The 21,139-nt window shown below is 35.4% G+C and overlaps 2 protein-coding genes across 2 annotated transcripts in view; one reads left to right on the top strand and one right to left on the bottom strand.

Annotated features, from left to right (window-relative positions):
* LOC144960794 (uncharacterized) overlaps positions 1-13,480 on the top strand; it is a 26,148-nt gene extending 12,668 nt beyond the window's left edge. Inside the window, exon 2 of the mRNA XM_078894140.1 lies at positions 1,365-13,480. Coding sequence (XP_078750266.1) covers positions 1,492-11,760 — 10,269 coding nt within the window. The 5' untranslated portion in view covers positions 1,365-1,491 and the 3' untranslated portion in view covers positions 11,761-13,480. The remainder of the gene's footprint in view (positions 1-1,364) is intronic.
* On the bottom strand, positions 13,363-21,139 carry LOC144960813 (integrin beta-1-binding protein 1-like). Its single transcript, XM_078894165.1, has 6 exons — positions 20,927-21,139; positions 18,313-18,399; positions 17,801-17,896; positions 17,320-17,415; positions 16,534-16,677; positions 13,363-13,756 (listed from the first exon to the last, which is right to left on the bottom strand). The coding sequence occupies exons 1-6, from the start codon at positions 20,990-20,992 to the stop codon at positions 13,691-13,693; spliced, it is 555 nt and encodes a 184-aa protein (XP_078750291.1). The 5' UTR covers positions 20,993-21,139; the 3' UTR covers positions 13,363-13,690.

Below are 21,139 nucleotides of genomic sequence, written 5' to 3'. Positions count from 1 at the left end.
AGATGATATTTTTTTCCTTGTAAATTACCTCTCTGTTATGTATTATTATATTTGTTATTTTTAATATATAATGAAATGAAAGCATTTGAGTGTATTCCTCTTTGTTGGATATTGTGCTTGTGTCCGGATGAGGCTTATAGGTGATCTCAAACTAAGTACATTGATGGTATGCTCTTGGAATCTACATCTAATCCCTATTTGTTCCCAGTTCCCTTTTGTCTTAATTTTTCTTGAGTGCTTTAATTGTAATTCTATAATTTGTCTCTCCTATTTTCTTTTTTTTTTACTGGCGCTGATATAACCTAATGTTTTGCAAGCGCCGTAAAACCCTTAAAAACAAACAAAAAACAAGCAAAGTTGAGTCCTTGGAAAAGGTTTTTACTCATATCATGCCATCGCACACAGGTGTAAATTAACCAAGAAAATTTATATATATATATTTATGTAAAATGTGTACCGGCTGTTAACGGCGCTCTCTCTCTCTCTCGTAAAAATCGTAGTAGGTATCACTTATAAGACGTCATGTCACGTTCTACATGATCAAGTTTTGCTTCCGGCAGTCCTGTCATGTCTTGTTAAGAGGTGATTTGAGGAAACCCAGTATTTCCTGGCGTTGTGGAATGCAGGCATTCTTTTAGTGGGATCTTTTATGATGTTTCCTCTTGGTATTTCCCTGTTCCACATTTCTCTCCAGTTTTCCTCCACGCTGAAGTCTACCATTTTTGTTACGTGGAAAGGACTTCTCGATTTGAGTCTTGTTGTTGAGTGCGTTTAGTAGATATTGCTCTATATAAATGCTCATGGGTTTGTTTTTTGTTATCCGACCGACAACGACATAAGTCTCTTTCAAAAGAAAAAAAAATAAGAGCACATCAAATGTGTTGTGTTTCGTCCTACGTGTGTTGCCTTTGGCTTGGGACCCAATGTAAAGCACTTATAACATATTTAATGGATAATGTGCTCTCTCTCTCTCTCTCACACACACACACACACACACACACACACACACACTCATCCGTCATACAAAACGGATACGTAGGATGACTGTTTAGTATGCTGAGCCCAGAAACGGATTAATATGTACAATATTTTGAATATTAGGGCAAAACTCCTTTTAAAAATATTTGACAAAAATAATTGCCTCTACCAATATTCATAGTATCAAGCAATTAGCATTGGCTGCTGAGAAAAAGGACAATGCGTCGCAAAAAAAAATATTAAAAAAATAAAGTAAATATAAAGCTAATTTATGAATAAAAAATAAATTCTGTAATAAAGCGAAATGTCATTCTTGCATTTCACATTAGTGGTCTACATTTCTATTCGCTTATAAATGATTTCTTGCTCAACCATCTTTTAAACAGGCGCATCAGATATAAGAGTTGCCAACCCCCACAAAAAAGGATCATACTCAATTCAAAGGACTACCTATGATATTGGGGAGAATGACGTAAAGGGCTGGCTGGACTTTGCGCATGCTTCAGAAACATAATGGATTCCCAATCCACATCCAATTCCCCAAGCGTTTCTTCTATTACTACAAGCGCAACACATTCATCCTGTACATCATCCAGACCGATTATTGTCCGTGTTAACCAAGGACAAAGCCAGCCGGCTCTCCCTGTGGACAACCCTTTCCAAAACCAAAACGTTCTATTTGCACCACCAATATTCCCATGGCCTTTTCCACACCACTTGTCGTATCCTGTCACAAACCCACTAATGGATAATCATTTTCTAATCGCAATACCGGAGCTACGAAGTCAGTTGATCAATGCCCAATTTCCAAACACATCAAATGGAAGCTTAGATAATAGTAATGTTTTCGACTCTCTTCATGTTCCATCATACCCAAATCCAATGGATAACTGTTTCAATCCACCGCAAAGAAATAACCAAACGGTCTCTACCCCCACCACAGCAACAACCATATCTATTCCAAACTTAGTCGCTATGGATTTATCAAACAGGATAAAACATATTACTGACTCTCACCGTCAATTTCTTCTAATGTTTGAATTCTATCGTAATCTGAAAAACTACCAGCAATTTATTGGCCACGGCCTTTTCGGAAATCAAACTACAACTTCCACAACCAGTGACTCAATACACTTAACTTCACATGAAACAAGCACCAACAGTATTCCACAGAATATGGCTACGTCATCATCTGTTAGTGATCATCATTCAGTCAACTCTTCTTTGGTCAATCACAATTTGACCAACCGGCCTTTGGTCAACACTTCTTTGGCCACATTTCCTTTGACCAATTCTTACTTAAACACACCTTTGGCCAACGCTCCTTTGACCACAAATTCTATGACTAATTCTCCTTTAAGCACATCTTCTCTGACCGACTCTCCTTTGACTACAACTCATTTGCCCAACTATCATTTGACTAGTTTAAATAACACAGCTGTAGCCAACAACTATCCTATTAACTTCGGAGGTATACATTATCCGTATGACCCTTTGAACATCGGTATGAATTCTGCCAGTAACCCAGTTTTACAACCTTATATAAATCAACAACCCGAAACTTCCAAAACCAGAGGGAAGGGCAGACAAAAAGCAGCAAGAAGGCGCGGGAAAAGAAATGCAACTCCTCCACGTATCACTGATTCACAACAAAACCGACATGAAACGTTTCCGAGCCAAGCAAAGCGTTCTGAAATTCCCATACTACCAAAAACATCACAGTCTTTTGAAAGTAACCTATCTACAGCGCAATATATATTATACCAGCAGCCATCTACAAAAAGTCAAACGTATATAAGAGATTCAACGCAACCGTGTGCTGGTCTGGAGCAAACATCACAGCAAACTGTTACACATTCAAGAGATCCGCTGCTTAACATTAGGACGAATGGATCGCCACCGACACAGACGGGGCATGTTGATAAAGAGGCACAATTTGAAAACAATCATAACATTGACAATGCTATTTGTCAAATATCTCAAAAAACACAAAATAACACGCAGTTTCAAAATTTCATCCAATATATTCATTCTCCAAATAAACATATTGATATCACAAAAAATGATAGTGATGGCGATGAGGTCAGAGAATGCATAGAGCAATCATCACAACCAACTGCTACACATACATCAAAAGATGTGCAACTTAACAAAATGCCATATGGGTTACCATCGACATTGCTTGATGATGTTGAAGCATTGCCTCAAAACAATTGTAATATTAACAATGTTATTCGCCAAAACACACCGACACTAACTACCAAACCGTTTCAAAATGTTACAGAAAGTGTTCATTCTCCAACTGTACATATTGACCTCACAAAGGATGATAGAGATCTCGATGGAGAGATAGAATATAAAGGAATAGAAGTTGATATTCCAATTGATTTATCAGTAAAATCCTCTTTGTCATCGTCGTCTAAATATCAGCCTATAGAAAAAGAAGAAAAATTATCTTTCTTGCCTTTTCACCTATCTATTAAGAAAGCATGTGATAAGCGTCCATCTACATATTCAACAACCATTAACAACACAAACCAGCATCCCACACTAACGCAAAACCAATACAATGTTCAACAAGAAGCCTTTATGCCTCTCAACGAAATGAACCAAAATTTTCATTTTAAAACAAAACCATCTGATAACACCGAAAATTTACAACAATCAAACATTGAAAGTAGACCAGCAGACGGCACCTCACATTCACCTGTCCTTTACCAGAATAATGATAATTCACGACTGCAAACGGAAAATGAAACCAACAGAATAAGAGAAGAAAAGAATGATGCAACAACACAGAACAAAAAATATAAGTACCATACATGCATCCCAAATGAGATATCAATCAATGCAAATCACATCCAGCAACTCCATGACGACTCATCACCAGCAGAAAATCGAACAGTCCCTTCCGGTGAGAATCAAAAACAGATGTATCAAAATATAATTGCCAACGCTGTTCAGAAATATAAAGATTTTTCTCATGAATTTCAATACATGGGAAGGCCGGAATCTTCTGGGAATTTAAATGGAGAGATCAGAAATCAACGGTTAAAACCAGAAACCCAACATCAAAACCAGGGCGTATTCCCCAAAGCTACTATTAAGAAAAAGGGCACACCATTGAACCATTCGGATAGTGTTGACCAAGTGCTTCGAGAGACATTTGTATCTGGACCGAAACATGATTACTATGCAAAAGTAAACGAGTCCTCAAGGGAAATAAATTTGAACATGAGTGAAAGCTTACTACAAAGACAGTTAAAAGCAAACGGGCCCGCAAATAGATCACTCAAACAGTTGAGCCCTGAACAATCACAAACCAATTCATGTACCTCAAACGACCCAGCAAACGAAGCGAGTCCAACATTAACTGAGACGGAAGTAAACAAGGGTGACAATGATATACCAAACCCTGCGAACACGAAAGGCAAAGGTACGACAAAATCAAAATATAAAAACGTATGGAGTGAAAATGAAGTTGAACCGAATTCGAAGCGGTATGCTTCCTCTTGCCCAACAGTTGGTTCTAAACATTCAAGCCATATTCTTAAGATGGTGAGCGGGAAAAATATGTCAATTAAAACAAACCCTAAAAGTAGTAAGCACGAGGATATTATATCAAATGAAACAGACATTGGTGACATTAAGAATAATGAGAACAACAATAATATGTCAAATAAAACAAACTCTAACAGTGGGATGAGCGAGGATAAAATGTCAGATGAAACATGTTTTGGTATTAAGAAGAATGAGAATACTGTGTCAAATGAAACAAACTTTGGAAAAAATGGGAAGAGCAATATCAATATGTCCAATGATATAATCCTTGGGCAAAGTAGAAGAGAGGGAAAAGAATTAAACCAAACAAGGGATACAGAAGAAAATAAAAATATGGCTTATGAAGTGATAACCTCAAATCGTACGTTATCAATTCCAAAGTCTTTAACCAGACTTTTTGGTAGATCTGTAGAGACAGAGGAGGATGTGACACAGGACACATCGGAGAGTCAACAAACCGATCCATCACACGAGAACACTAGCCAAAAGAGTCACCCAGACGGCCATTTATCTCCAGCCAAACATATTGGCATAACGACAAGGGTCGATTCTTCCGTCACAGAAAATCACTCAGAAAGAAATGATACATTCAAAACATTTGAGGTTCCTCGGGGACCAACAATGTCCACTCAGATTGATGGCCCTGTTGCATTTAGAACTAAAAGCCAATTAAGTACCACATTGTCTGCGGCACAAGACAAAAAGGAATTTATTGTTCAACAGATGATGTCTAATCTATCAAAACATGTGGAAACGAAAGGCAACGGTAGAAATGAACCAAAAAATAAAACCATAAGGAATGAAACTGAAGTAAAGCAAAGTATGGAATTGTACGCTGCTTCCTATCCACCATCTGATTCTACGCATTCATGTGATCGTCTTAAGGCGATGTGTGAGATAAATATGACAAATGAAGCCAAGGATGGTGATAGAGGGAAGCGAAACAACAATGTTTCAAATGAAAAATACTTTGATGTAAATCACAATGAAAATGTGGAGGGAGAACCAATCAAAAAAGTTGAAGAATATCTGGAAATTAAATTTACCAAAGATAGTAGCAATAGTTTGAACACATCTTCCTATTCATTTTTTCAAACAACCAATATTAATGCCAATCGAGATGAAAGTGAGGATGACTCAAATTCCTCACTCCCTCCACTTGTCATTGATGAAGATTATGACGATGACGATGGAGATAGTAATACACAGTGTCAAATTCTCGGGCATGAAACAGAAGACGATCATGATACTTCTAGAAAAGTTGACGACAGTAGCAATGATTTCACGAAAGTCGAAACTGTATCACTAACCGATGTTAATTCTGTCATCAAAGAGAGCATGAACACTTTGACAATTCATATTTCCGGTGGGAACGTTAACGCATATACCAGTGCAATTAAAACCCTTGGCACTAATGCAAAAGTAACAGGTGAGGCTTACGAACGTGAACAAAGAAAAGATCCGGACGATAGTTTTGAAAGCAGAGATAAAAATGAATCAAGCAGTACAAAAAACATGGACTTGCAACCGAAAAAGCGTGATTATAAAGACAGAAATGGTGAAAAGACAAATGAGACCGAGACGGATAGTACCGATGCCAATTCTTTGCAGTTTATGTGGTATGAAGACAAACCAGAGACGTCAGCTTCGTCGTCCAACTATCCATCCAATACAGAAACATCCAAATTTCCTTATTTTACAGCAAACCCGTACAATATCACTTTTGAAACACCTAATACTCCTGAAATGGTCGACGCAAAGAACAATCTGGCTTTAGCTTATAGGGACATAACTGCTTACAATGATAATCGTAGCCATCTTTATACCGATAAGTATACTGAATCCGAAATCCAGAAAGTTTCAGCAAACAAAGTATTAGACCTTGTAAATACCGAAAGCAAAAACATGGTATCTATGCCGTCTAAAAATCTGAATACGATGAATTCACCTTACGCCGATGAACTCGTATACGTGAGAGGTGATGCTAATTTGGGAAAAGGGGAGGATAATCAAAACTCAGCATCACTGTTCAATGATTCTGAGACTGTGATTGATGACCATACATCACAGAGTAACACATTGTCTCCAGCTGTTTTATCTGAGCGGACACAAAAACATGTCGTAACTCAAAAATATAAAAATGATGAAACGAATATTACATTTGATGGACTAAATAACATGACCAGTGATTGGATTAATAGAGAGAATGATGATAAGTCTAGTTCTGAAATTGATGTGTGTTCCTTGAGTACCGAAAGCATGAACATTATAACACCAGCTGGTTTGGATACCGTTGTAAGCGCATCAAATACGTCACACAATGATGAAAAAAATTTCGCCCAGTCTAATAATAATTTTCAAATTGAAGGAAATACAGGTCATCAAGACTCCATAAATGACGTACATAAAGATGTAAACTATTCTAGAAACAATGTAGTAGAAAACAGAATCAGTGATTTCAAAAATCATTCTGAGGATGAAAATAGATTTGTTCAAATGATTCAAGAGAATCTTGAAAGGAATAGATCCGATTTCCAATATTTGGGCGAAAATACACCCAAGGAATCATATTTTTGGCCACATCTTTCAAAGAATCAACTATTTTCACAGTCGCCTGGTCTTAACCAAAGTATAGTCGAAATAACCAAGAATCCGACATCTATTTATGAAAGTATAAATTTCTACAGCAATCAGGGTGAAGAAAACGTTAATGGTTATGACAAACGCGAACCGAGAGCAGAGAAATCCGTTACTAATAAATACACTACTGACTACAGTTATACGGGAAATGAAAGTAGTGGCTTTGAACATAACCAATGTGATAAAATATTTGTATTATCAAGTTCCAAAACAGACGTTTATTCCGTTAATAAAAATATGGGCATTTTAATAGCCACAACTCCGGACGAAAAGGTGAACACTCCTATTAATAAGATAAATGATCAAACAAGTGACGGGGGAGAACTTCCAGATGTTTATGAATTCGACAGAAAGCCACAAAAACAAATATTTGGAGGTGATAAAGAAAACCAGTTGTCGAATGCCATCGGGTCACATATTTTAACAAATAATGACTTAGAAATGTGCAATCAGGACGGGGAATCCTCTCAGATAAAACTAAATCTTGAAACTTTTTCAGAATCTTTAAGAGAGACTTACAAAGTACAAGAGTTGATAAGTGAGGACAAAGAATTACCAAAGCCTGGAGAATGCATGGGACATGACAATCAGGATGGGAAATCGTCTCAGACTAACCAAGAGGATGACATTGGGGCCAGATGGCCAGATGAATGGTTTGAAGATATATCGGACCCTTCTTCTTCACCATCAGATAATGAATATAAAGAATTAGCCATAATTAGCAACGACAGGCAGAATATCAAAGATCAAGGACTCAATATTCATGAAACTTTTCTATCAAACAATTATACAGCTCTTCTCAAATCCCAAGGACCCAAATCAACACACGAGGCCAAATCATCCATTCAGAAAGTAAGTCAATCTATTGGATTTCATGACGTTGTAAATAAACTTCAAACGTTTTATGTCCAACATCAAACAGAGAGAAACGCAGCCCTCGATTATCAAGACGTACATACAGCTGAAGATCACATTGGTCTATATGTTCAGAGATCCACAGATGCTGTCAACAATAATACATCAACCAATCAAAAGCAAGATGAATGCGATAAAGGTGAGGGGATTCGTTCTGAAAAGTCTACCCAAAGGCAAGATGAAGAATTCCAGTCTTGTAATTTCATCACTTCTGACAACCAAAATCAAAATAGTGAAGAGCAAAATAAAGAATTGGGGGAAAAGGGCATTCAAGATACATCATCCCTACAGCAAGAGAGAGATGACAGATCCAGCTCTTCAATTTTATTTCCAGATTCATCACCGATTAATACAAAGCAACGAACTGGAGATAGCCAAATGCCTGGCACTAGTTCGAGCCAAGGTGATGACAGACCTAAAAGGAATTTTTTAGAAACAAATTTGGTGGATAATATTGAGAGTGAGTTATTACCATTCCAAACTCCACTTAATCAAAGATCTCCTTCTAACATAACGCGACAACAAACCAATCATACACAAACAATATGTGACAGTTGGCAGACAGATAAAGATCAATCAATGTCTCATTCCTGGGAGTCTAAACCACTACCATATCAAACAAACATCGACGACGACGATAATGAGATGGCGTGTTCTCGTTGTAATTATTCTAATGAACTGATCCTAGAAAATCACTTCATATCAAAATCTAATATACTGCTCACACCGGGTGAAAATGAAGCAATAGAAAACAATCGTACAATACCAAGAAACGAAGACTTTGGTTCACATCAAAGCCAAACTAATTGCAACGTAAAAGCTATGGCATCTTGCAACTACGATCCTTCTTCTGAACAATCATGGCACAAAATTCAAACTGATGAATTATCCAGTGTATCATTTGCAGCAGAACAGAGTGTCTGGGGAGAAAGTGGAATAAAAGATACCGACAACAACCATACAGACCCGACAAATATCATGTTATTACAAACTGATCATTTGTATCAGCAAAGTTCGACATACGACAGAAATGAAGGTCGCCCTCAGAACTGCTATAGCCCCAGGCCAGCAAGAAAATACTCAACACATTTTGTGGTAAATCTACAAGTAAATACCGTTGATACTCCAGATGTTAAGGAGGAAGGCGATGGCAATGATCAACAAAATGTACAGATAAAAGTTGAACGGGTAGACGAAAAACATGCGGCGATAATCAAAGAAGAGTTGGAAGAAAGAGAAGGAATACAAGAGGCAACAAATGGCACCAAACACGAACTGTCTCATCTTGAAGCATATCCCTCAGAAGTCAACAGCGACACCCAAGAATCTAAAATGAAGCAAACCAAAATATCACACTTTTTTAAGCCTCTGAAAAATAAGTCATCCAAGGAACTCGAAAGCAAAGAATCTGACAAAGTATCTGGAGAAACAGAATCTTTGTTGAATGAAGAACAACTAATTACGATTTATGAAATTCAAAGGCATGATGCAACCATCGGAAAACCCGAAGAAGCTTCAACACTACGTCTATTGCTTGATTGTGATCGACATGGGTCAAAAATTGGAGAGGCTCTGAAAAAGAATGAGGAGGTATATAAATTTGAAATAAACCAATATGAAAGACTTAAGCTTCAAAAGCTTAACCTACATCTCAAAGATTCCCCACAAAATCCCAGTAGCACTGTTGCTAGGGGCAGTAAAATCAAATCAGATGAGCGGGGGAACAAAGAACAGCAAAAAAAAATTCAGTGGAATAAATCAAATGTTCCGAGTTCATTATGTAGCAAAAATCGACGGGTTTCAAAGCAAAACTCTCACGAAAATGAGATCCATATTGCAAACCAAATACCAAGGCAAACATTTCCGCGATATAATTCAGGTTCGTGTTTGTTTTCCATGAGTAAAACATGTGGAAACGGAGACCTACAAATACAGACAGAAGTTCCTCTAAGTCGAGGAAAACAAATGTTGCAAAAAGCTCAGGAATATGCTAGAATAAAATCTCAAAATGTATATGTGGACCGAATTCCATTTCCTCCACATAAAACCAAAGTATGTAACACAACAAACAATATTATGGCGAAGAAATCTGGAGCTCTCAGCCCAAATAGTAAATCAAGAAAACTGGATCTAACAAAACATAAAATTGGATCATTAAATGATAAAAGTAGAAATTGTTTGTTAAAAGTGATTAGGTTGACAGATACAGTAGCATCTAATAATTTGGCTTGTGGAACATATTCTGTATTGAAGGCCGAAAATATTGACAACCCATACAGACCTATTTTTAAACAATTGTCACGTTGTGCGATATCAGAGCAAAGACATACTCTACTTAAAGGTGATTCGCCTCCTCCACTAGAAGGACCTAACAAAGAAAATACCAGGATATCATATAAACAACAGTTAAAAGAGGCAACGACACGAAAACAAATAAAGACGGGAAAGGTCAGAAATTGTGAGGTGTGTGATAAGGACTACATAGGTTCAGTAAATGAACACGTTTTATCTGATCTACACATTGAAAATGCATCCAGACCACAAATCTATGAGAGAGTTGATACTATTATCTCGACCATCAACAATGGTGGGGGTCTCCCATTTGTCCACAAAAGCTGGAATAGCCCGGTGACAGGCAAAGACCTACAACAAAAATTTATGAATAGCGATACAAACATAACTAAATCGGATTCTTGGTTTTATAAGAATAATGAAAAGAATAACCAACAAAAACAAAACACTGAGCATTTAAATCGAACTGAAACCAAATCAGGAGTGCAACATGTACTGACAGCACCACGTTTGAAGCTATTGAAAACATCTCATCCATTTGAAGTCGAGGATGCGAAAAAAGACGCTTCAAAAAGAGAGGAAAACTTAAGTGTGTTTGAGTCATCTAAAAACCCGTTATATATATTCAGTAATTCAAACAACGAAATCAAAAATGATAATAGTATTGATTCCCAGTTTTCCAAAGCAAGTTGTATAATGGACACTCAACACCCAGATGACATTAATGACAGTGACATGAAGCAAAACAGTTCCACTGCCCGGAGGACAAAAAGGCTAAGGATCAATGATAGCAAAGACGGCACTAATGCTAAAAGGACAAAAATCAAAGAAAACTCTGAACCCCCAAAGAAATTTAATAAAACCCTAATTATCGTTCTAAAAAGGGTAGACCAAAATGAACATTTTGTTTCAGGAGATAAAGCAACAATAAATTCAAAAGTGAATAAAAGCAAAAGATCACATAAGAATAAAAAAGAGGGCAAAACATCAAAAACTAAAAAGAAAAATGAATTGGACTCTGAGACAAACATTTCTAAATCAGAAATCAACACCATTGATACTGAGGTGGAGGACGTTAAACAAGCACTGAAAACAAACAAGGACATATCACAAGCCAGCATGAGAGAACACAATAGGTCCAAACATAATGCGATTGATAACTGTTCTCATCAACATCCTCGGATTGAAGAATTAAAACATGGGAGAATTTCATGGAATTACGAAAGACCATCATCCCCTGACATTAGTAGATTACAAAATATGGAGGAGCAGCTTCCAGAATTGTCGCCATTCAAATCATCTGATGATGGGGCTGAATGTCATTATCGCTATGACTCTTCACCACCAGAAATCTTCATCCCATATGACCACTAGAATGAACGTCAATGAAATCAAATTACATATGACAAATAAGATGGAAACGCAGAATTCGTATCTTTTTTCTTTTCTTTTTTTTACAGATTATATTCTTTTTCCTCTGTCAAATATAGGCCAATGCAAGGCCTTTTAATTACAGTAATTTTTTATTATTTTTAGTTTTAGTTTTGTAATCCTCTGAGTGTATCCCTTTTGGCGAGGATCCTTTGGCAATGCATTATTTTTACTATAAGGATATACCACGCTTGGATCTACTTCTGGTCTTTGATGAACAAGTCTCCTTTGTCTTACATTTTCTTTGCTGCTTGATAGCTATATCTAAATCTTTTGACATTTTTATCATTTCTTCCTTTTCAATGACATAAATATGTCAAAAACTTTACTTCTGTAAATAGCTCTTGGAGTGTTGGAGTGTATGGTTCCCTATTTGAATTCGTCACTTCATTTTAAACAACAAATATACAATTTGACCATCCCGTCATCTTCCTATTAATTGGCGCTGAAACGGCATAAAAGTATTGCAGATGTCTTAAAAAACACTTTTAGCCATAGCTCTATGATGAGTGAACTTAATATGAAAGACATTCAGTCTTGTCTTATTTTAGTACTGGGCTTTTACATTCATTTATTTCACATTTTTAAACTAGAGACTGAACATAATTTACAGCGACAGTGATAGTTAAGCTATATTGTAAATTTTAATATAATTGTACAATCTTAATTACGCTATGTTGTAAATTTTAATATAATTGTACAATCTTATCTGTTTTAAATGTTTTAGAATCTCAATCTTGACATACAACATGTAGTTACAACATCACAAAGGTTAAGTTTGATATTGGATTTATACATAACATCATTTTGGTGGTCAACGTTAATTCATATATCAAGAGATTAGGATGATCCTCAACTTGTCAACTTGTCAAAAAATATCAATGTCGAGATTTTAGTTTTTAAACCCTGAGAAGTTGGAGGTCATCATATTCAAAGGACAGGATTAAATTTTCTGACCAAAATTTTTTTTTTTTTGGCCATTGCCTTGGCAGTAATAGTTTGTTTTTGTTTTTTAATTTAAAACGTATTTTAATCAAGATATTCATAAATCAAATTTTATTTTATTTCTGAAAAAATTAAAACTTACATTTTGAAGCAGAATATCTTCATTTTATTGTATGCATCTTAAATTTTCCTATACAGACTGAGATGTCATAGCCTTACAAATCACATTTTTTTAAAAGTCGACCAGAAGATTTTTACTTCGAGTATTGAACAATTAAGACAACCCACAACTTGTCCAAAAGTCTCAAACTTTTGGGAGTCTCAGATTTGGTGCTTTTTTGGCAAGTTGGTCTTAATTTTAGTCAGTCGATATTTGAAGTAAAAATTATTTGCAATTATTTTTTTTAACGTGCATTGTCAGAGTAAGGAGGTAAATTCCTGAGAGCCAGAATTTGTCATAAAATGCATTATCAAATTATCACACCTTCATAACAAAAAGAGACAAAATATCTATGATTTTTACCATTTTAAAATTATTTTTAATGATTTAATGAATCATAAGGAAAATTATGTTTATAGACCAACAAGATTATCCATATGAAGTTTTTTCAAAAAGAGTATTTATTATGATACTATGAAGTTAGCTTTGAAGATTTTAAAGATGTGTTGAACAATATATGAAAATTTATTGAAATAAATAAAATTTTTATTTACAAAACTCTCTCTCTCTCTCTCTCTCTCTCTCTCTCTCTCTCTCTCTCTCTCTCTCTCTCTCTCTCTCTCTCTCTCTCTCTCTCTCTCTCTCTCTCTCTCTCACACACACATACCCGTGTGTGCACGCACACATATACATCCTCCTCTCTTTTCCTTCCCCTCCTTCCTCCCTTAGCAAAACCTGTCCAATTTCCTCAAAAAATATAATATATTTTCAAGACTTAGATGTGATTGCATCAAAGATTCGCCTCATGCACTGGCATATTGATTGTGCTTGATCCTGAAAAGAGTAAGAGAATTTGAGGACAAGGTTAATTGTTTAATCAAAACTAGAAGAAACGTAATCTGTTCCTCATCATGTTAATCTAAATCATATAAACTACCGTCATATGGGGTAATTTTGCATCAAGATGAAATTTGCATCATTGGCTTTGGATCAATTAGAGTTTATTAAGTGTTGTAGCAGTCACTTTTGTGGATAAGCAATCAAGTCTTTTAACGAGAAAAATGAGAGCTACAAGCTGAGAATACTCCAAACATTTCAAATCCAAAGAGGCTTAATTACTTCATTTGACATTGCAATTGGATTCAATAGTCTGATGTCACGTCACCCAGCAATGGCGAGCAGCGTGGTTCTAAACAAAGAAAATCAGTACTTTTTATTCTTCATGCTGGTTAGAACTTTTCATATGTCATGTGATCAGAATGTATAAAAGTCAAAATATGATCAGATTTATACTGTTTTTCTCCTCTGGATACACTTTTGTGCTCGTCAGAGAAATATTTCATAAGGGCATCGGCCATTTTTCCGATAGTTTAGAGCCAGTTACTAAGTTACCATGCGTCATTACGAGGGAAGTGACGTCATGACTGTTAAAGGCTATTCTTTCTTTTTGACTGGGTAGCTGCAATTTTCTGGGGAGTGGGTGGAAAATTCCTCAACATGCTGGTGTGTGGGGGGTGGGGGAGGGGGTGAACATCTACCCATTGGACTTGAGATTACATACTACCCATGCACCCTTGCTGCCATTTTATTCCTCTGAAAGTGTTTGAGGCTTTAAGACCCTGTTGTGGGGTTGAACATATTTGTGGGTTTCACTATTCTTTCATCTTTCTTTTTACTAGAGCTGAATTGACCTAAAAGTTGTTTGATTAAAACCCCTTAAAAATTCTTCTTATCAATTGTTAGGGTCCCAACAACTCAGTGGTAGTGCACTCAGTTCACAAGCAAAGGGGCCGGAATCGATCCTTTTTATATTTGATTCTTAACCTGCTCACTTAGCAGTAATTGGATAGCCGGTTCTGATAAAGATGATGGGAAGTGCTTTGTGACAGACTAGCTTCCTATTCAAAGGGAAGCAAGAACTTACTACTGTGCATTGAACACTTATGAAACCAAGAGACATTCTTGGGTGGGGTTCCCGACCTCCATAGCGGGCAGGGAGGTACTTGCTGTGTTTTCTATCCCCTGTATCTGTTTTCCAATTGCTTTATGTCTTTGTCTTGGAATGAGATTACTTGGTTTTGTCCTGTCCCTGGCTGGAGTTCTTGGCTGAGAGGGAAACAGTCGAATGTATAGTTATAGTTTTAGGAGTTATTTTTTTCCCTTGTAAATCATCTCTCTATTATGTAGTTATTTTTTTTTAAACATATGAGTGTATTCCTCTTAGTGGGATCTTGTGCTGGTGTCTAGGTGAGACTTTTAGGAGATCTCAAACTAAATACACTGATAGTGTGCTGTTGGAATCTACATCTGTTCCCTATTTGAACCATTCCCCTTTGTCTTACTTTTCCCTCACGTCCTTTTAGTTGGTACATCTAGACTGTTTTTACTATCCAATTTTCTTCCTTTTTACATACAGGCGCTGATATGACCTAAATGTGTTGCAAGCACCGTAAAACCATTGAAAACAAACAAAACAAGATACATTCAAGCTATTTGGTGGGGTCTTTTGTCCTCCAATAGTGGGCAGGGAGGTCTTCTATCCCCCTATACCTGTTTTCCAACTTGCTTTATGTCTTTGTCTTGGAATGAGAATACTTGGTTTTGTCCTGGCACTGTCAGGAGTCATTGGCTGGGAGGTTAACAGTCAAATGTATAGTTGAAACAGTCAAATGTATAGTTATAGTTTTTGGAGAAGATGTTTTTGTCTTTGCAAATCATCTCTTATGTACCGTTATATTTTTTGTTTTGAATAGAACGATCTGTAAGCATTTGAGTATATTCCTCTTAGTGGGATCCTGTGCTTATTTCTGGATGACTTGTAGGTGATCTCAAACTAAGTAAACTGATAGTGTGCTCTTTGGATCTACATCTGTTCCCTATTTGGACCCATTTCCCTTTGTCTTACTTTTTCTTCTGTGATTTTATTTGTAAATCTCAATTTTTTTTCTTCTGAAATGACCTAAATATCCATTGCAAGTGGGGCTAAACCCTTAAGAACTAATATTTCAGCTATATAGGCATTGTGGCTCTGAAAATTTATAGAACCAAATCCTTATTGATCCCTTACACGGGACTAAACTCTTTATCAAGATATTGTTGATTTAAATGAATCTCAGTGGTGATACATGATGCAACTCCGGGTCGATTGAAGTGAAGCCTAAGTTGCATTGTTGTTATTGCTTTCTAAACGAAAACTGCAAGTAAAGCAGTTATTAGCAGAATATCATAAAATAATTATGATTTGAATGCGATTCAGCCTCATTGTTGGGGTTAATCAAAAAGTTTCAAACAAAATAGATATAACAGCTTCAAAAAAGAACAAAATACCAAAAACCCTTCTCGTCCTTTCTGTAATAAGACGTTGGAATCACATTCCAAGATCTTATTACAGAAAGGACGTGCCAAATATTTCTCTGCAATTGATCTGGTTTTTAAGTAATGTATTTATGGTTTCATTGTCTTTTTTTTTTTTTTTTTTTTGTTGGCTGCAGAAGAGTTTTGAACCGAAATGTTCCATGTTTGGTATTTTCTTCTTTTTTTGAAGCTGTTATATTCATTTTGTTTATGACTTTTGACAGTTCACAGCTTCTGGCAGCTTTTCATACACTTACTTCTGAATGGCACTGAAAGACATAACACTGGTAGACATTTTTTCCCACTTGCCCAATTTTGACTGCAATGTTTTGTCTATTAAATCCATCATTGTATTCAGTCAGCTGTGCTATCGTGTGTAATGGGTGGCGTTGTAAGACTTCCTGAAATTAGAATAGTAGGAACATTAGTATAAAATCACACACACAAATGATGAGATGATTGACAGATTGCTAAAATGTGCTCTCCCAGTCCAATCATAAGCCTGCTTAAAGATAATTCACAAAAGTTGTAATAAAAGCATGACTTTGAAACTCAATAAACTGCCCGTTTATTTTTGTTTATCCATTCTGTTAGAAAAATTCCCAAGTTTGAGCAACAGTAACTGCGTTAATTCCTGTCGAAATAAAAATATGATATCAAACAAAGATACATGCACAAGCATCTTTCTTTGAAGTTTGCAATAATCTAACAACGAGTATAACCTGACACACAGATTTCATCTTGCTTTGTCATGCTTCATGTGTGTGAACATTTATACAATGCATTTCAATGACTTCATCATTATGCTAGCAGGCTTCACAAACTTCATTTATTTTCCCTATTAGGCATGGAACAGTAAATCCATTTCATATGAACCAGTAACCTGATGGATTTAAATAGCACCTGAGCAGATATACAAAAGGATGCACCCACAGCAAGAAGACAGTTTGAGCAATTTGCACTTCCATCAGTTCATGGTTGATTCTAATTCAATCTTTTATTTAATGATAGCAGAGATGCCCTATCCAATTTCATGTACTTACCTTCCCAGCGATGTCAAGAACTTTAATACCATGTCTTGAAATGTTCATGACAACTTTATTTTCATCAGTAGCTGTCACTTGCAATTTTCCTTCAATCTGAGCGGAACATATAACAAATTTGTTAGCAAATTTGAAAGCTAATAGCACCCGTTCGAAATGAACAATGCAATCAAAACAAAACTTAAACATTCAATAAGATGATAACTTCAATTAAATTATTTCAAATTTCACATTTCAATATTTAACAATATCATAGAGTTTGGGGCAATAACAAATTTAATTTTGAATTTCATTAAAAATGTTTGTGAATTAAATTTCCATTTGTCTGTATAACAAAACTTTAGTCTAAAGTTTTATTTCGAAAAAAAAAATGAAACAAAATTTTTTTAACTTAAAATATATATTCTATTGAAATTAGTAGAGTGAGCTTGAATAAATTACTGAAATTACTGATATTTTCTACATTCATAGCCTGATGTACCTGGCTCTCCTCTACAACATCAATCAATTGAGCTTCTGTGTCTCTTTTCTTGGAATTGGTCAAATTTATATCTGGTACAAGACCCAGGTAGTAAACCTAGAGTTGAAAGAAAGAAAAAAACAAATCAAAAACAAAAGAAATAGATAAAATGTTAAGTTTAAGACAAATATATATATCAAGATATAAAATTACTAAATTTATATGCACAAATGCCTTCATTTTTTAAGCCGTCATAAGAATTGGCTGAAACTTTTGTTTGCGGAATGCACAGTGACAAATTAAACAAAACTCATGACCTTCTGAAGAGAAATTATATAAACTTAGTCACTAACTGAATTAAAATTCAATATAACAAACGTGCAGAGAACAAAAAGAAAAGAAATAAAAACCCATACCAATTATGATTTATTTCTTTTGTAGAATCAACTGCTTTTTGACAAACCTTGGATCATTCATAAATAATTTCATATTTACATACAAATAAATGACATAGAGATTGTGCATTATCTTACCTGGAAATGAACCCTTTGGTGTAATATTTTGTCTACTGTGTCTTTGGTCTCCTTTGTGCCTGGTGAAAGATTTTCATTACTGGTACTCTGAAAAATGGAGAACAAAGAAATTTGAGTTTTGAAATATCTGTTAGGCAAACATTTGATCAATTTCAATTCAACAATAGTAAATAATTCAAGTGGATATGCATTTTTTCTCCAATATTACATCAATTTAGCACACCTACAAAAAATTCTTCATACCATTAGTCGAAATAAACATAAATAGTGACTGTTTTGTAACAATCGGTTATTCTGAAAAAAGCTATGAGGTCTGAAACATTATTATCACGAAACACATGAGCATTACCCCCCCCCCCCCCCCCCCACACACACACACACACTTTCCTTTGTAAACTTATAAACCTACATAATGTCAGTTAAAAAAAAAAAGAAAGTGTTTTTAAACTGTTAACATGAAAATGGCAGCGAAGCATGCTGAAGATCTCTCAGCAACCATTTACAAGTAAGCATATTCTCTAAAGCAAGAGACTATTTTGTCTTAGCGGGCAAACATATTGTACCTATGCTTCTTTCTTGTTATGACGGCTCATTCAATCAGTCTGTATAGGAACTATTAAGCAACCTACAGACACTCGATTCAATGTAACGAAGAACGACAATTCTACACTACAAAGGCGATAAAATCTGATACAAATCTTATTAAAATATAGTAACAGGATCATGTTCTAAATAATCTTATTACCTCTATCATTTGTGGGGAAAAGTGGATGTGCACTTACAAGTATTATCGCCTAAACTGTGCTGTTCTCTTTGTTGCAATGGAAATATTATCAAACCAAAGCAATATACACTTTACTACAGCACTATTAAAACAAGTCCATAACTGCAGTAGCCTATTAGTATTAGGCAAATGGATGACCCATCGAGTCGATCCGGTAAATTATGTCAGCCTGGACATGATAAAGTTTTTAACTGAACCAAACAAAATTTGAAAATTTAATTTGAATTTAGAGAAATTAAACTTCCCTCCGTGAAAGTGTTCATTTTAACTCTTGAAGAGGTTTGATAACTTAATTAAGTCGAACATCTATTTATAAGCCCCGGGTTTACTCTGATATGAATATATATATATATATATATATATATATATATATATATATATATATATTTATTTTAATATTTACCACAATGTTGGAATCAGTCTACATCAATGTTTCAGGCCTTTTCAGCCATCGTCAGGACTGTGTGTTACATGAGTTTGGTTTGTTGCCTTTTGTTGTTTGTTGAAGTGGTTCCGGTTTGTCGTTGATTAATAAGTACTTCCGTCGATGTGGACAAGTATTGTACATCTCATTTTTCGTGTTGAGTGTGGCTTCATGAGGGTGTTTGATTATAGTATAATTCTCTTCCAGGCATAAGCTACATTGTTTTGATGTTGGTGTGTATCCTGTTGCTTTAGATATAATTTTCCATGAAATGTTGTGGTCTAGTTTGTTGTCTTTTAATTTCCAAATATATTCGCTGAGTTTTTGTGGATGTTTCTTTGTTAGTGTTTCTAAATGTTGAGGTGTGGAGGTTGTATCTTGTTTTGAAATTATTTTCCGTTAGTCCTACATTATATTATTGCTTGTTTGTTTTAGTTTCGGTGACTGTGGCTTGGTAAATTAAACTTGATTCTAAACATTGCTTGTTTAGCGGGCAATGTTCCTTATTTCTGCAGTTGCATTTTCTGTTGGGTGGGTTTTGCTCTTGTCGGTGCTTTATTAATATTTTTTTTTGTTGTGGCTTGCAATTATTTGTTCTATGTTGCGCATACACGAGTAGCTTATTTTTATGGTATTCCCGTTGATAATTTTATGTAGCTTGTGGTTTTTGGGAAAGTGTGTATCAATTAACTTCAGGAACCGCTGTCCAATGTTTGTGCTGACGTTTTTGTCGAAAGGTGGGTTGAACCAAGTAATATGTCGTTTTCTTGTTTTGCGTTCTTCACTTGTGTGTTGAGGTTAACATGAGAGGGGGGCGTCTATGTATTCAAATGGTGAGTTGTATCCGCTTTTCGTGAGTGCTTCTTTGTAGGGGGTGGCTGCGACGTTGAATATCTCTCTGTTTTCCGAAAGTTTGCTCACCCTCAGTGCTATGCTTTATGGTATTTTTCAATGACTGAACGGGGGTGGTTGCTATTTTTATTAATGTAGCTAATGGTGTTGTTTGGTTTTCTGAACGGTTGGAATTAATTGGATTTTATGTCGAGCACTATCCGTACCATATTTGTATCAAACATGATTCAATATATATATATATATATATATATATATATATATATATATATATATATATATATATATATATATAGTACATGGGATAAAATGTGGAACAATTCTAATAATATGAACAAACTCCAAACTCCTTGGATATTATATTATTCCTGGATTTTTCAAATTTAAATGATGAACACTCTTTATCCGGTACGAAGACCTGAATGACCAAACGTTCACAAAATGACTCAAATTTCAAAGACCAGAACAGGAACATGAACTCATGAACGAAATTTAAGTTGAATTTTTCGCAATCTCAATCTGGATTTGAGAGTAATAAGAAACTTAAAACTTACCACTTGGCTATCCACTGATTCCCGGCTGCCATTCTGTAAAACTTTAGGTTTTTGTTTCTTGAACATGTTTCCTGCATGTATTGTGAAGTAGGCCGCTGGCTATTCTTTTATTTCCATTGTATCTAGCCAAAATCCATTTTTTTAAATATTGATTGCAATGTTGTGTGCATAGAGTGGTGTGTATATGTCATATGTGTGTTGTATTAGCCTAAG

The sequence above is a fragment of the Berghia stephanieae genome, chromosome 1, assembly GCF_034508935.2.
Source record: "Berghia stephanieae isolate SIO BIC M18660-M18661 chromosome 1, UCSD_Bste_1.3, whole genome shotgun sequence".
NCBI lineage: Eukaryota > Metazoa > Mollusca > Gastropoda > Nudibranchia > Aeolidiidae > Berghia > Berghia stephanieae.
The sequence above is the reverse complement of the archived record's forward strand: the minus strand, read 5'-3'. Positions and strand labels throughout refer to the sequence as shown.